At 43.8% G+C, this 15,304-nt stretch overlaps 1 protein-coding gene across 1 annotated transcript in view; it reads right to left on the bottom strand.

The window, feature by feature from the left end:
- The window catches only part of DNAH14 (dynein axonemal heavy chain 14), a 418,175-nt gene that overhangs the window by 226,105 nt on the left and 176,766 nt on the right, over positions 1–15,304 (bottom strand). Inside the window, exons 28-31 of the mRNA XM_077485830.1 lie at positions 14,211–14,461; positions 10,841–11,072; positions 10,694–10,747; positions 6,983–7,128 (exon numbers count right to left, since the gene is read on the bottom strand). Of these exons, the coding sequence (XP_077341956.1) occupies positions 6,983–7,128; positions 10,694–10,747; positions 10,841–11,072; positions 14,211–14,461 (683 nt within the window). The remainder of the gene's footprint in view (positions 1–6,982; positions 7,129–10,693; positions 10,748–10,840; positions 11,073–14,210; positions 14,462–15,304) is intronic.

Here is a 15,304-nt window from a genome sequence, read left to right as displayed (position 1 = left end):
CAAAGAGGAGGGTAGGGGCATATAGTACGGTGTGCTTTTTTGGGTCAGGGAAGTGAGCCAAATGAATTAAGAAGGTCTGTGTGCTTGATTCCAAAAATTGTTTATAGACATATACATGGTCTACTGATCACATGTGTTGAATTCCTCCGAGATCCATGCCTCATTCATTTTTAGAAATGTGAGGTAGTTAACACTGTCGTGAGCTAGGCGAGTACGCTTATCGGTCACAATCCCCCCTGCTGCGCTGAACGTCCTTTCGGACAGGACACTGGATGAGGGGCAAGCCAACAGTTCGATTGCAAATTGGGCAAGCTCTGGCCAGAGGTCAAGCCTGCCCACCCAGTAGTCCAGGGGTTCATCACTCCTCAGAGCGTCCACATCGGCCGTTAACCCAATGTAGTCGGACACCTGACGGTCTAGGCGTTCCCTGATGCTGGATCCGGATGACACCTGTCGATGGGTCGGCTGAAAGAATGACCTCATATCCGAAGTCACCAACACATCTTCAAACCGGCCTCTTCTTGCAGGCGCTGTTGGATTGGTACCCGCAAATCCTTCTCTGGGAGTGGGAATTGCTCCTCTGCCAGCGCACGCAAAAGCAGAATGCAGCATTTCTCGAAGCAAGGCCTGGAAGTGCTGCATTCTGACAGCCCTCTGCGACGGCGGTAACATTTCCGCCATTTTGTGTTTGTACCGGGGATCTAAGTACGTTGCCACCCAGTACTGGTCCTTGACCCTCATGCTTTTTATACGGGGGTCCCTATTAAAACACTGGAGCATGAAGGCCCCCATTTGCACTCAAGCGGAAGGTATGTGGTGGTGGTGGTGTTGTTGGTGGTAGTGTCTTTGGGGGTGCACATAGCAGAGAGTGAAGAAGAGGGTGCAGATCGAGAGGATGAGGAGGGTGCAGAAGAGTAAGGCTGAGCGAGCCACTCAACCAAGTCTGGTGCATCCTTTAAAGTAATTGAACGCACCTTCTGCAACTTCCCACTTTGGCTCAAGCCTGTTGCTCCTGCCCTACCCCTACCACCCCTGCGGAAGGGCCTGCCTCTTCCTCTGCATGTCATTTTTTAAATGACCCTGTGACAAAACTCTTAGTCCCTATACCGCTGAAGGACTGCTGCAGTATAGGTGAGCGGTCAGCAGTGGTGCACGTCAACCCTATCTATTGTGGACCTATAGCGGTCCTTACAGAACAGCAGACTGTACCGCACTCAAGCCTATGTACCGTAGCACCCTATACCAAGTTACCAGTCCTTATAAGAACTTTTGTGGACCAAGCAGGTTGTGTATTAGTGTTTAGCAGACTGTACGTCAGTCCCTATACCGCTGAAGGACTGCTGCAGTATAGGGCAGCGGTCAGCAGTGGTGCACGTCAACCCTATCTATTGTGGACCGATAGCGGTCCTTACAGAACAGCAGACTGTACCGCACTCAAGCCTATGTACCGTAGCACCCTATACCAAGTTACCAGTCCTTATAAGAACTTTTGTGGACCAAGCAGGTTGTGTATTAGTGTTTAGCAGACTGTACGTCAGTCCCTATACCGCTGAAGGACTGCTGCAGTATAGGGCAGCGGTCAGCAGTGGTGCACGTCAACCCTATCTATTGTGGACCGATAGCGGTCCTTACAGAACAGCAGACTGTACCGCACTCAAGCCTATGTACCGTAGCACCCTATACCAAGTTACCAGTCCTTATAAGAACTTTTGTGGACCAAGCAGGTTGTGTATTAGTGTTTAGCAGACTGTACGTCAGTCCCTATACCGCTGAAGGACTGCTGCAGTATAGGGCAGCGGTCAGCAGTGGTGCACGTCAACCCTATCTATTGTGGACCGATAGCGGTCCTTACAGAACAGCAGACTGTACCGCACTCAAGCCTATGTACCGTAGCACCCTATACCAAGTTACCAGTCCTTATAAGAACTTTTGTGGACCAAGCAGGTTGTGTATTAGTGTTTAGCAGACTGTACGTCAGTCCCTATACCGCTGAAGGACTGCTGCAGTATAGGGCAGCGGTCAGCAGTGGTGCACGTCAACCCTATCTATTGTGGACCGATAGCGGTCCTTACAGAACAGCAGACTGTACCGCACTCAAGCCTATGTACCGTAGCACCCTATACCAAGTTACCAGTCCTTATAAGAACTTTTGTGGACCAAGCAGGTTGTGTATTAGTGTTTAGCAGACTGTACGTCAGTCCCTATACCGCTGAAGGACTGCTGCAGTATAGGGCAGCGGTCAGCAGTGGTGCACGTCAACCCTATCTATTGTGGACCGATAGCGGTCCTTACAGAACAGCAGACTGTACCGCACTCAAGCCTATGTACCGTAGCACCCTATACCAAGTTACCAGTCCTTATAAGAACTTTTGTGGACCAAGCAGGTTGTGTATTAGTGTTTAGCAGACTGTACGTCAGTCCCTATACCGCTGAAGGACTGCTGCAGTATAGGGCAGCGGTCAGCAGTGGTGCACGTCAACCCTATCTATTGTGGACCGATAGCGGTCCTTACAGAACAGCAGACTGTACCGCACTCAAGCCTATGTACCGTAGCACCCTATACCAAGTTACCAGTCCTTATAAGAACTTTTGTGGACCAAGCAGGTTGTGTATTAGTGTTTAGCAGACTGTACGTCAGTCCCTATACCGCTGAAGGACTGCTGCAGTATAGGGCAGCGGTCAGCAGTGGTGCACGTCAACCCTATCTATTGTGGACCGATAGCGGTCCTTACAGAACAGCAGACTGTACCGCACTCAAGCCTATGTACCGTAGCACCCTATACCAAGTTACCAGTCCTTATAAGAACTTTTGTGGACCAAGCAGGTTGTGTATTAGTGTTTAGCAGACTGTACGTCAGTCCCTATACCGCTGAAGGACTGCTGCAGTATAGGGCAGCGGTCAGCAGTGGTGCACGTCAACCCTATCTATTGTGGACCGATAGCGGTCCTTACAGAACAGCAGACTGTACCGCACTCAAGCCTATGTACCGTAGCACCCTATACCAAGTTACCAGTCCTTATAAGAACTTTTGTGGAACAAGCAGGTTGTGTGTTAGTGATTAGCAGACTGTACGTCAGTCCCTATACCGCTGAAGGACTGCTGCAGTATAGGGCAGCGGTCAGCAGTGGTGCACGTCAACCCTATCTATTGTGGACCGATAGCGGTCCTTACAGAACAGCAGACTGTACCGCACTCAAGCCTATGTACCGTAGCACCCTATACCAAGTTAACAGTCCTTATAAGAACTTTTGTGGAACAAGCAGGTTGTGTGTTAGTGATTAGCAGACTGTACGTCAGTCCCTATACCGCTGAAGGACTGCTGCAGTATAGGGCAGCGGTCAGCAGTGGTGCACGTCAACCCTATCTATTGTGGACCGATAGCGGTCCTTACAGAACAGCAGACTGTACCGCACTCAAGCCTATGTACCGTAGCACCCTATACCAAGTTACCAGTCCTTATAAGAACTTTTGTGGAACAAGCAGGTTGTGTGTTAGTGATTAGCAGACTGTACGTCAGTCCCTATACCGCTGAAGGACTGCTGCAGTATAGGGCAGCGGTCAGCAGTGGTGCACGTCAACCCTATCTATTGTGGACCGATAGCGGTCCTTACAGAACAGCAGACTGTACCGCACTCAAGCCTATGTACCGTAGCACCCTATACCAAGTTAACAGTCCTTATAAGAACTTTTGTGGAACAAGCAGGTTGTGTGTTAGTGATTAGCAGACTGTACGTCAGTCCCTATACCGCTGAAGGACTGCTGCAGTATAGGGCAGCGGTCAGCAGTGGTGCACGTCAACCCTATCTATTGTGGACCGATAGCGGTCCTTACAGAACAGCAGACTGTACCGCACTCAAGCCTATGTACCGTAGCACCCTATGCCAAGTTACCAGTCCTTATAAGAACTTTTGTGGAACAAGCAGGTTGTGTGTTAGTGATTAGCAGACTGTACGTCAGTCCCTATACCGCTGAAGGACTGCTGCAGTATAGGGCAGCGGTCAGCAGTGGTGCACGTCAACCCTATCTATTGTGGACCGATAGCGGTCCTTACAGAACAGCAGACTGTACCGCACTCAAGCCTATGTACCGTAGCACCCTATACCAAGTTACCAGTCCTTATAAGAACTTTTGTGGAACAAGCAGGTTGTGTGTTAGTGATTAGCAGACTGTACGTCAGTCCCTATACCGCTGAAGGACTGCTGCAGTATAGGGCAGCGGTCAGCAGTGGTGCACGTCAACCCTATCTATTGTGGACCGATAGCGGTCCTTACAGAACAGCAGACTGTACCGCACTCAAGCCTATGTACCGTAGCACCCTATACCAAGTTACCAGTCCTTATAAGAACTTTTGTGGAACAAGCAGGTTGTGTGTTAGTGATTAGCAGACTGTACGTCAGTCCCTATACCAATGAAGGACTGCTGCAGTATAGGGCAGCGGTCAGCAGTAGTGCACGGCAACCCTATGTATTGTGGACCGATAGCGGTCCTTACAGAACAGCAGACTGTAACGCACTCAGGCCTATGTACCGTAGCACCCTATACCAAGTTACCAGTCCTTATAAGAACTTTTGTGGACCAAGCAGGTTGTGTGTTAGTGATTAGCAGACTGTACGTCAGTCCCTATACCAATGAAGGACTGCTGCAGTATAGGGCAGCGGTCAGCAGTAGTGCACGGCAACCCTATGTATTGTGGACCGATAGCGGTCCTTACAGAACAGCAGACTGTAACGCACTCAGGCCTATGTACCGTAGCACCCTATACCAAGTTACCAGTCCTTATAAGAACTTTTGTGGACCAAGCAGGTTGTGTGTTAGTGATTAGCAGACTGTACGTCAGTCCCTATACCAATGAAGGACTGCTGCAGTATAGGGCAGCGGTCAGCAGTAGTGCACGGCAACCCTATGTATTGTGGACCGATAGCGGTCCTTACAGAACAGCAGACTGTACTGCACTCAGGCCTATGTACCGTAGCACCCTATACCAAGTTACCAGTCCTTATAAGAACTTTTGTGGACCAAGCAGGTTGTGTATTAGTGTTTAGCAGACTGTGCGTCAGTCCCTATACCGCTGAAGGACTGCTGCAGTATAGGGCAGCGGTCAGCAGTAGTGCACGGCAACCCTATGTATTGTGGACCGATAGCAGTCCTTACAGAACAGCAGACTGTACTGCACTCAGGCCTATGTACCGTAGCACCCTATACCAAGTTACCAGTCCTTATAAGAACTTTTGTGGACCAAGCAGGTTGTGTGTTAGTGTTTAGCAGACTGTGCGTCAGTCCCTATACCGCTGAAGGACTGCTGCAGTATAGGGCAGCGGTCAGCAGTAGTGCACGTCAACCCTATGTATTGTGGACCGATAGCGGTCCTTACAGAACAGCAGACTGTAACGCACTCAGGCCTATGTACCGTAGCACCCTATACCAAGTTACCAGTCCTTATAAGAACTTTTGTGGACCAAGCAGGTTGTGTATTAGTGTTTAGCAGACTGTGCGTCAGTCCCTATACCGCTGAAGGACTGCTGCAGTATAGGGCAGCGGTCAGCAGTAGTGCACGGCAACCCTATCTATTGTGGACCGATAGCGGTCCTTACAGAACAGCAGACTGTACCGCACCCAAGCCTATGTACCGTAGCACCCTAGACAGACCAAGTTACCAGTCCTGATAAAGAGCTTTGTGGAACAAGTGAGTTGTGAATGATTAGCAGACTGCAGCAGAAGGGCAGCAGTCAAGTATAATATTCTTTCTATATTTGGAAGAAAGAATATTATACGTGTACAAGCCTATTACCGTACCACTGATACCAGTCCTGAAAAGAACCTTTGTGGAACTAATAGTAACAGCAAGTCTTTAAAATTATCCTCACTGCCTGACACACTGCTTCCTGCCTGTCCCTATACAAATTGGCAAAAAAGAGTAGGCTGGAACGATTAGCTGGAACAGCTCTTTTGTGGACCTGATAGTAACAGCTAATGATGATGATGATGATGATGATGAAGAAAGACTAATCTGGCTGAGCTGTCCCTAAAATAGCAGCATACAGCGCTCTGTCCCTTTATCTAAACTGACAAAAGAAACTCAGGCTGCTGACCTAACACCTATACCAGTCCTGAAAAGAACTTTTGTGTACCAAATAGCTAGCGTTTTCTCTGTCCCTACTCCACACAGGATCCTTTCCCTACAGTGACAGAAGAAAGAATGTAAAATGGCCACCGGATCGGGTGTATTTATAGGTTAGGGGGAATGTCCAAGTGTCCATGAGCTGTCATGTCTCAATTGGTTGTCCTGTAACACATGATAAACGTGTCACGAAAGGTTAAAGTTCTTGTATACATTAAACACGTAAGTCCGCCGGGGCGAACGACGGAAAAAGGCGTTCGAACCCGCGGACGGCGAAAGTCGGAAATTCGCCGCGAAACGACCGCCGGGCGAACCGTTCGGCCATCACTAATTGTAAATAATTTATATTGCTTTCCACAGAAGGCAGCCACAAACTGATATAGTAATAGACTACATGAAGCTTGTTCATTCTGTGTGTAGATCTTGAGAAGAACAAGTTAACAATCTCCATCACAGGCCAAACAAATTATTTTTCTTTCTGTCAGCACTTGTCAGTTCACAATGTGGGGTTGATTTACTAAAGGCAAATACACTGTGCACTTTGCAAAGCGCAGTTACACTCTGCAAGAGCAGTTGCTTCAGAGTTTAGTAAATGAGCAAAAACTGTTCACTTCAATCATCCAATCATGTGCAAGCAAAAATGCAGTTTTTTTATTTTCCTTGCACGTGATTGGGTACTTTTTGCAAGGTGAAGCTTTACCTCATTTACTAAGTTCTGGAGCAATTGCACTTGCAGAGTGCAACTGCACTTTGCAAAGTTCACAGCCTGTTTGCCTTTAGTAAATTAACTCCTGCGTGTTCATTTTTTTTTACAACTCCTTTAATTTAGGTTTGTGGCAGAGTACTACATTATGATTGCTCACCTTATAGCTTGACTGTCTTTTGCCATTTTGATCGCATGAACCTGTGAGGCAATTACGGACAGAACTTCCACATCTATGCGGTTAAATTCATCAAAACAGCACCAGGATCCAGACTGAGCCATTCCTGAGAAGAATTTCCCCATCATCTAAAACAGAGTATAGGTGATTACTAGCCATCTGGCTTTGCTGTTTATATATATACAGTGCCTTGCGAAAGTATTCGGCCCCCTTGAACTTTTCAACCTTTTGCCACATTTCAGGCTTCAAACATAAAGATATAAAATTTTTATTTTTTGTGAAGAATCACCAACAAGTGGGACACAATTACAATACATGGCCCTATACGTTGGCTCCTCAATGCTGCAAAGCCCAGCTGTACTTTTAGTAGAATAACAGCCCCAAAGCATAATGTTTCCACCCCCACGCTTGACAGTAGGGATGATGTTCTTAGGGTAATAGTCAGCTTTTTCCTTCCTCCAAACACAGCGAGTCGAAGAGCTACATTTTGGTCTCATCTGACCACAGCACTTTCTCCCAATACTTCTCTGAATCATTTAGATGTTCACTGGCAAAGTTCAGATGGACCTGTACATGTGCCTTCTTGAGGAGGGGGACCTTGCGGGCACTGCAGGAGATATCAATTCATGGCAGCGTATTGTGTTACCAATGGTTTGTTTGGTGGCTGTTGCCCCAACTGCCTTGAGATCATTCACAAGCTCCTCCCATGTAGTTCTGAGCTGATCCCTCACTTTTCTCATGATCATCCTTACCCAAAGAGGTGAAACCTTGCATGAAGCTCCAGACTGAGGGCAATTGATGGTTATGTATTTCTTCAATTTGCGAATCGATCCAACAGTTGTTTCCGTCTTACCTAGCTTCTTGCTGGTGGTCTTGTAGCCCATTCAAGCCTTGTGCAGGTCTACAATCTTATTCCTAACGTCCTTTGGCAGCTCTTGGGTCTTGCACATGATAGTGGGCTTGAATGGAAGAAAGTGCTTCTGTGGACAAGTGTCTTTTATAAACCTAACGAGTTGTCATTAGTAGTACCTTCTTAAATTAACAGGACTAATTTGTGTACCATATGAGCACATACTGTAGCCAGCCTGTGGAAGCCAAAACTATTTTTGGTTGGTAGGGGATCAAATACTTATTTTACTCAGTGAACTGCAACTCAATTTTTAACATTTGCATTATGTGTTTTTTTTCTTAGATTTATGGTTGATATTCTGTCTATCATTAAAAATACACATATGATTCCACTTATAGGCCCTTCATTTCTTTGTAAGTGTGCAAACTTACAAAATCTGCAGGGGATCAAATACTTATTTTCCCCACTGTATAAGGGGGCATGTTCCCACTGACCACCAATATAAATGGGCAATACACTAACCACCCATATAAGGTGACCCTTTTCCCACTGACCACCAATTAAAGTGGGTCCTTTTCATCTGGTTGTCAATGAAGGAGGGCCCCTTTCTACTGACCCCAATGCAAGAGTCCTAAAATGATCACCAGTGTGAGGTGATCATTTTCACTATCTGTATATCTATTCTGGTCATTATTATTCTTTTTAATTATTACGCTTTAAATTGCTCAAAAAATTATCCACTTTGGGTGACAAGTATAATAGATATTATTCTTTTATTTATTAATATGCTACAACTGGCAAAGAAGAGAAAGGAGGGAGCAAATGCCTAGTGCATTACTTTCAGCACCATATTCAATTTATTAAAAAGCCAAAAGACATACTCACAAACAAGAGAACATATAAAAGCCCATCAAATCACAACTCCAACATGGTGGATACCCAATATCTGTAGTTAGAATCTGATGTGTTTCAGAAGACAAGTCCCCATCCTAAGAGCTAATAGCTACAATTGAACACGCTAATGTACCATAAACTGTAGATATAAATTATGTATAGATAATTATTTTAAACGGGGGTTCCCTTAGACCTCAAAATATTTCAAGGCCCCCTCCAAGGTATTAAGGTTGAAAAAGGCTGCTTTAGATTCTACTAGATTTGAGCTCTTGCAATTCCTGCCTTAACACGTTTTGCTTCTGACAACTTTTTAACTATAAACCTAAAGATAGTTTAATTTAATGCCAAGTTGTTTTCAAAAAAAGTACCAAAACTAATCAAGGCCCTGGTCAGCCCAACCCTCCTACATTCTTAAAGGGAAACCAAAAGTTTACTTTTAAAGAAGATGACCCATGCACTGTACACTGCACTAGCACCCCTGTACCCTGTTAGTATCATAATGCTCATTGGTTGGCACAGCCATATGACCATGCTCAGGGCTCAAGTCCTGCGGGAACGCATGGGAATGGAGTTCCTGTACGTTTTCCACAACAGGAACTCAGTTCCCATTAGCAGCCATGTCCTGCAAGACTTTGAAGAATGCGAGCTGTGTGGCACGTGCTACACCAGCAGCTGCCGACACAGCTCGCAATAGTAAGTGCCACACACCAGGGGTGGACTGACCATTCAGGTATTGCCAGTAGGGGGCACCATGACAGCTTCCTCTTCGATCTACCTGCCAATCATAGCTAGCTGATGGGTAGATCAGGTCCCTGCTGCTAAGAGATTGTATTTAGTCAGACTTCTCGTGATGATCCTCCCCGCCGGCCCCTCCTGATTTTCTGTCTCCTCATTCCCCCCCCCCCCCAGTCTCCTGCATACTTGCTGTGTGTGTCCCACTGAACCCCCCCCCCCCCTCCTCTATCTTCAGTGCCATATGATGAGAGAACCCAAGGGAGGAGCACAGCTATTCTGCTCACAGGACATGCAGGGAGAGAGGTGAGCTGAAGGAGGAACATCAGTTTGGGGTGGTAAGCTGAGCACAATACCTGGCAAAGTTTAATGCCAGGAGGGAAGATTATGTGGAAATATGTGAAGGGTTTGAATAGCAGCGAGTGTGTGTTGGAGCCCTGCAGAGTTTGCAGCCCCCCAAGCTAACATACATCTCCTAAGCAGGAACACATGACTATCTCCCCAAGCATTCTGTCCAGATAATGTGTAGTTCATTTATGACCTTTCCGTTTAACCCTGTGTTATCCAAACTCTGTTCAATGAAAAGTGTAAACTCACCACATAAACACTCTATATACAAAATAACATTCCCCAATAAAGATCAGAACATGATGTTCACATTTGCATGGAAGCACAATGGAATGAATGCTGATTATTCATATAGAATTACCGTATTTATGTTTATTGAGGATTTTTTTTTTTTTATGTACTAACAGTTAAGCTTCACACACACAATACGAAAATTGGATGAAAAATACCACTTTTGAAGTGCTCGTGCATATGAGCATATCATTTTTATTTATTTTTTGGTGGGGGAGTGGATCTTGGGTGGGAGTTCCCACACTTTTTTCCCCAGGACTTGACCCCTGACCATGCTGATCAATAAGAACCTCTTCTTTCTCCCAGGATGGAGGCGAAGGCTCAGAAGTTATTCTCATTAGGAAATGCGGCCACTTGCCATTGGGAGCATTATGATGGATTCAGGCTTCAGGGCTTCAAATACTGTGTGCAGTGTCAAATCATATATTCTAAAGGTAAACCTGTCTGCAAATTTGCATGTATGCTGAATAAGCCTGAATCTGCTGAAATTATTACAATTGTTTTTTTAACTGTGATGCTATTCAGGGTAAAAGGGTTAAATCTTCAAGTAAATCATAAAAGCCATTTACTAAACATACCTTGTAGTCCAAGCCTTCTGAACAATTAAACACCACACACTGTTTTCCTAATGCCTATTGATAAAAATAAAACAATATGAACAACAATAATTTCTTATCAACAAAAAGACTTATAAAAAATGTTTCCAGTTTCAAACAGTGACTTACTTTGGCCAGATCCTTGACAGTTTCTGTTTTTCCAGTCCCAGCTGGCCCTGCTGGGGACCCTCCAAGATGCAAGTGCAGTGCTCCAGTCAGGGTCAGCCAACAGCGATCAGTGAGAGGTGTTATAACAAGGCGTGAAGAGCAGCCCAAATACTCATAGCCATATATAAAGGAGGCACTGCCCTGCACTACATAGCATGAGTTATTCTGGTCATTCCACTCATATCGTAGTTGCCTGAAAAGAAAACAGAGGTTATAGCAAGTGATAAGTAATAAAAATTGCGTAAACCCTAACTTGGGTTTAATTCTTCTGCAGTAAGCTCCCATCTCTGTTAAATGTCCTTATTGCCCCCCCCCCCCCCCCATTTTGCTCTGCATACCATAAAGCAGATAAAAAATTCATACCAGAAAGTAGCCCAGTTTAAGTTTATGTATTCATTATAAATCTGTATAAAGTATCTTTAAATTGTACCATAATCTATCTTTTTATTAGCCTCCTGTAGCCTCCAGCTAGACTGACCAAGGAATGTGCAGTATTCTGAGCCACTCAGCTACTACTGCATTTCACAGTGTTCTCAGTCTAACACTGGAAGTTTTCTTATAAAGGAAGAGAGCTCAGGGATGATTTCACAAGTGAGCTTCTTCTTCTTTATAGTCAACTAGTGACCAAGCTGTATGACTTAGCTACAGTAGATAAAAGTCAGGTAACTGAATAGGCTGTGCTGTCTGGCAGGGGTGCCTGAATCATGAAAATTTTCATAGGAATACAATCCAAAATCTCTATAGCAAACAAAACAAAAAACAAAGGTGGTCTTCAAAATACTGAAGACCACTGTGAGAACATTTTGTAGTACTTTTAAGGACAACTGACATTTTGTAAGTGCTGGTTGAATGTATAAGGCTTCTTCCACGCAAAGCGGATCTGCACAGCGGAGTCCGCCAACTCAGCACGACATTGTTCCGTTGAGCTTCGCTGAGTCGGCAGATGACAGGCCCGTCTCTGCTCACTGAGCAGGGAGGGGCCTGTCAGAGCGCCGCTGATTCCTATGGAGAGATCGGATGAAAACGGACAGCATGTCCATTTTCATCATATCTCATCTGATCCGCCAAGATGCATCTCGAACATATCACCATACATCTGATTTTAGCGGATTGGGTGGTAGATGGCACCCGGGTGTCAGTGGACACATCTCCGCTGACATCAGTCTCGCTATAGGAGCCAATGGATGGCCCGCTCGGATCCGCATAAAAAACGAACAGGCGGATCCAAGCGACCTTGCCATGTAAAAAAAGGGGCCTAAAAGTCTAAACAACAGTTGATGTTTTTTTGTATTGCTGTGCCAAGGCCCCTCTGTAAAGTGTAGTTCCTAAAGCCAGTCTACCAGAGCTTGCATCTTGGGACATACTGAAAATAGAAATTAATAACTCGAGAGTAGGTATGCAATGGAGGTAACCCATTCCTCCATAAACTGACATTAAACTGTGGCTTAAAAAAAAAAGAAAAATCAAGTTTTTATTCTCAACTCCAAAATGTACCTTCTATTGCTCTCAGGCTCCTCCAAAGCTCTCTTTTTTTTTTTTTTTGCTGCTGCGATCTGACTTTCTATTAGAGGGTGGATACCAAGCCCAACCCGTGAAAAACAACCCCACACCATAAACCCCCCCTCCACCAAATGATTTGGACAAATCATTGGACAAATCATAAAATAGATTACAGGGGCATTAAGTAACAGATGTGTATGGATTACTTTTGGAGAAAAAGGGTATCGTATGGTTTAAGTGCAGGGACACATCAGAAACCCAGCACAGCTCAGTGGCAGAAAAAGACCTTTAGGCCCCATGCACACTGGCTTAAAAAACGTTGCTTCTACAGGAGTTTTGTGTTCTGCCTGTAGAAGCAGGTCAGTGTTATCCTATGTGTCCATGCACATTACATCGTTAAGAGGCATATTTTGAGTTTAACGATTAGAGGCAGAAAAAAAAATCCTCCTGGTTCACGTTTCTGATTGACGTTCACTGGCAGAAAAAAATTAAAACTCTAAACACATCTAGACTTTGTACAAAAAAATGCTCTATATGAGTGTTTTTTACTCCCAAGAGAACAGACGTTTTTTTAAGCCCAGTGTGCATGGAGCCTGGGCTTAAAAAAAATCCAGTTCAAGAACGTTTTTTTGTACAAAGTTTAGGAGGGTTTTACGTTTTTTTCTGCCAGTAAGCTCAAATAAGAAACGCAAACCAGAAGGTTTTTTTTTCCCTGTCTCTAAACATTGAGCCCAAAATATGCCTGTAATCGTCCTAAAGGTGCATGGACACATAGGATAACATTGAGATGCTTCTACAGGCCGAACACAAAACTCCTGTAGAAGCAGTGTCTTTTAAGCGCAGTGTGCTTGGAGCCTAAGCGTTTATCCACATAAAACAAGCAAAATAAAAAATGGTATATCTAGAAGAAGTTGGGTTCATATGGGCAGGGCAATTCACATACATGTATTTTAACTATGGGGGTTATTTACTAAAGGAAAATCCACTTTGCACTGCAAGTGCACTTGGAAGTGAAGTCGCTGTAGATCCGAGGGGGACATGCAAGGGAAATAAAAAACAGCATTTTAGCTTGCACATGATTGGATGATAAAGTCATCAGAGCTTCCACTCATTTCAGATCTACCCCTTAGATTTAGAGCGACTGCACTTCCAAGTGCACTTTCAGTGCAAAGTGGATTTGCCTTTCGTAAATAACCCCCTATGTGTCTTTGCCTGGAGCTAAGCTTTGCTCTACAACATTACCATTGATAATCATTCCATCTATGGACCTTGATCACATAGGGTTCTTAAACTTTGATTGCACAGTCCTATAAAAACTACAAGATTTATTTTAATCATTAATTACTTAATGATTATGATGTACGCCTTAATGATTACTATGATTGCTTACAATGTAATGCCTCTAAAACAATCTATATACTACCTGTATGTTTTTGAATTGTAGGAGGAAACTGATGCACATAACAGGGAGAAAATACAAACTCCACTCAGAGGGGTTGGTTTACTAAAGGCAAATAGGCTGTTTTCAAGTGAATTTTCCCCAGAGCTTAGTGAATGTGGTAAAGTTTCACTTTGCAAAGAATACCCAATCGTGCATGGAAAAAAAAAAAAAAAAAAGTGTTTTTATTGCACATGATTGGATGTTGGACATCAGCAGAGCTTTGCCTTATTTACTAAGCTCTGGGGCGAATTCCCTTACAAAGTCCAACTTCCCTTGCAAAATAAACAGCTTATTTGCCTTTAGTAAATCACCCCCAAAGTTTCATTAGAAGAACACAAACCCTAACCAATTATCCACTCTGATGTCCAACAAAAGCATAGTTAACACTACCTTGTCCATTCAAAATCTTCTGGAAGGAACACTCTGTTCTTTATCAATTCAGTGAGTACATCTCTACAATGTACATAGATGGTCAAAAGGGCTTCCAGAGTTGTTTTCTGGTAAGGAAGGGGAATATCCAGAGCCATATCAGCCAGTTCACCAAGCTGATTTATTAGATTAGACAGGACGATCTTTAGCTCCTTCTCTGGCTCAGGGGCAGAGAAACTTCTCATACAATCCTTACTGAACATTATTTGGCTCTAAAATAAAGAAAACAAAAAACAATGCAGCCTTAGCTAAAATACTGTACAATATGCCTCAGTAAACATTATAATTTATGTAAACTCTAAAGCTATGTTTCTGTATGTCATATCATGTCTCACTGCATAAAGGAATCATTTTTAGTAAAGCTGGTGCAAAGTTTCTTACCTGTAAATTCTGCCAAAAAAGTATGAATGTACCCTACTTCCTTTACTTCGTAATGATTAACCTCCCTGGCGGTATGATTATCTCAGATTTTTGCGTCTCAAAGCGGTGCATTGTTTTGCATGGAAATTTGACGTTTTATATTGTAGGCCTGTAATTCTAAGGAATAGCTCACTTAAATCTGTCCAAACAAGAGTCTAGTAGACATCCCGGGTATGATAAAGTTTTAAACACAAAATCATAAATTATAGCATAATAAAGAACTGTAAATTATTATCAAAGATAATAATATAATAATAAAAATAAAATGTATTTAATAATGAAATCAAATAAAAAAAACTGAAATTTGCTCAGTCGCAGATTCTTATTTACTATTGCTGTTTTCTAGCTGGAAAAAAAACGCTTTTGACGTAAAGGGACGCTTTTTGGATACCATGGACATTCTCAAGTTTCCAGGCAGAAACAATGGCATATATAATATGAAAGGACACTGGACAAAGCACTAGGGACAAAAGGGATGAGAAATGATTTGATAGAGTGTACTGTATGTTACATAGTTACATAGTAGGTGAGGTTGAAAAAGACACAAGTCTATCAAGTCCAACCTATGTGTCTGATTATATGTCAGTATTACATTGTATATCCCTGTATGTTGTGGTCGTTCAAGTGCTTATCTA

This window comes from Lithobates pipiens, unplaced genomic scaffold (genome assembly GCF_037356315.1).
Source record: "Lithobates pipiens isolate NorthernLeopardFrog02 unplaced genomic scaffold, aLitPip1_a1.2 Scaffold_18, whole genome shotgun sequence".
Lineage (NCBI taxonomy): Eukaryota > Metazoa > Chordata > Amphibia > Anura > Ranidae > Lithobates > Lithobates pipiens.
The sequence above is the reverse complement of the archived record's forward strand: the minus strand, read 5'-3'. Positions and strand labels throughout refer to the sequence as shown.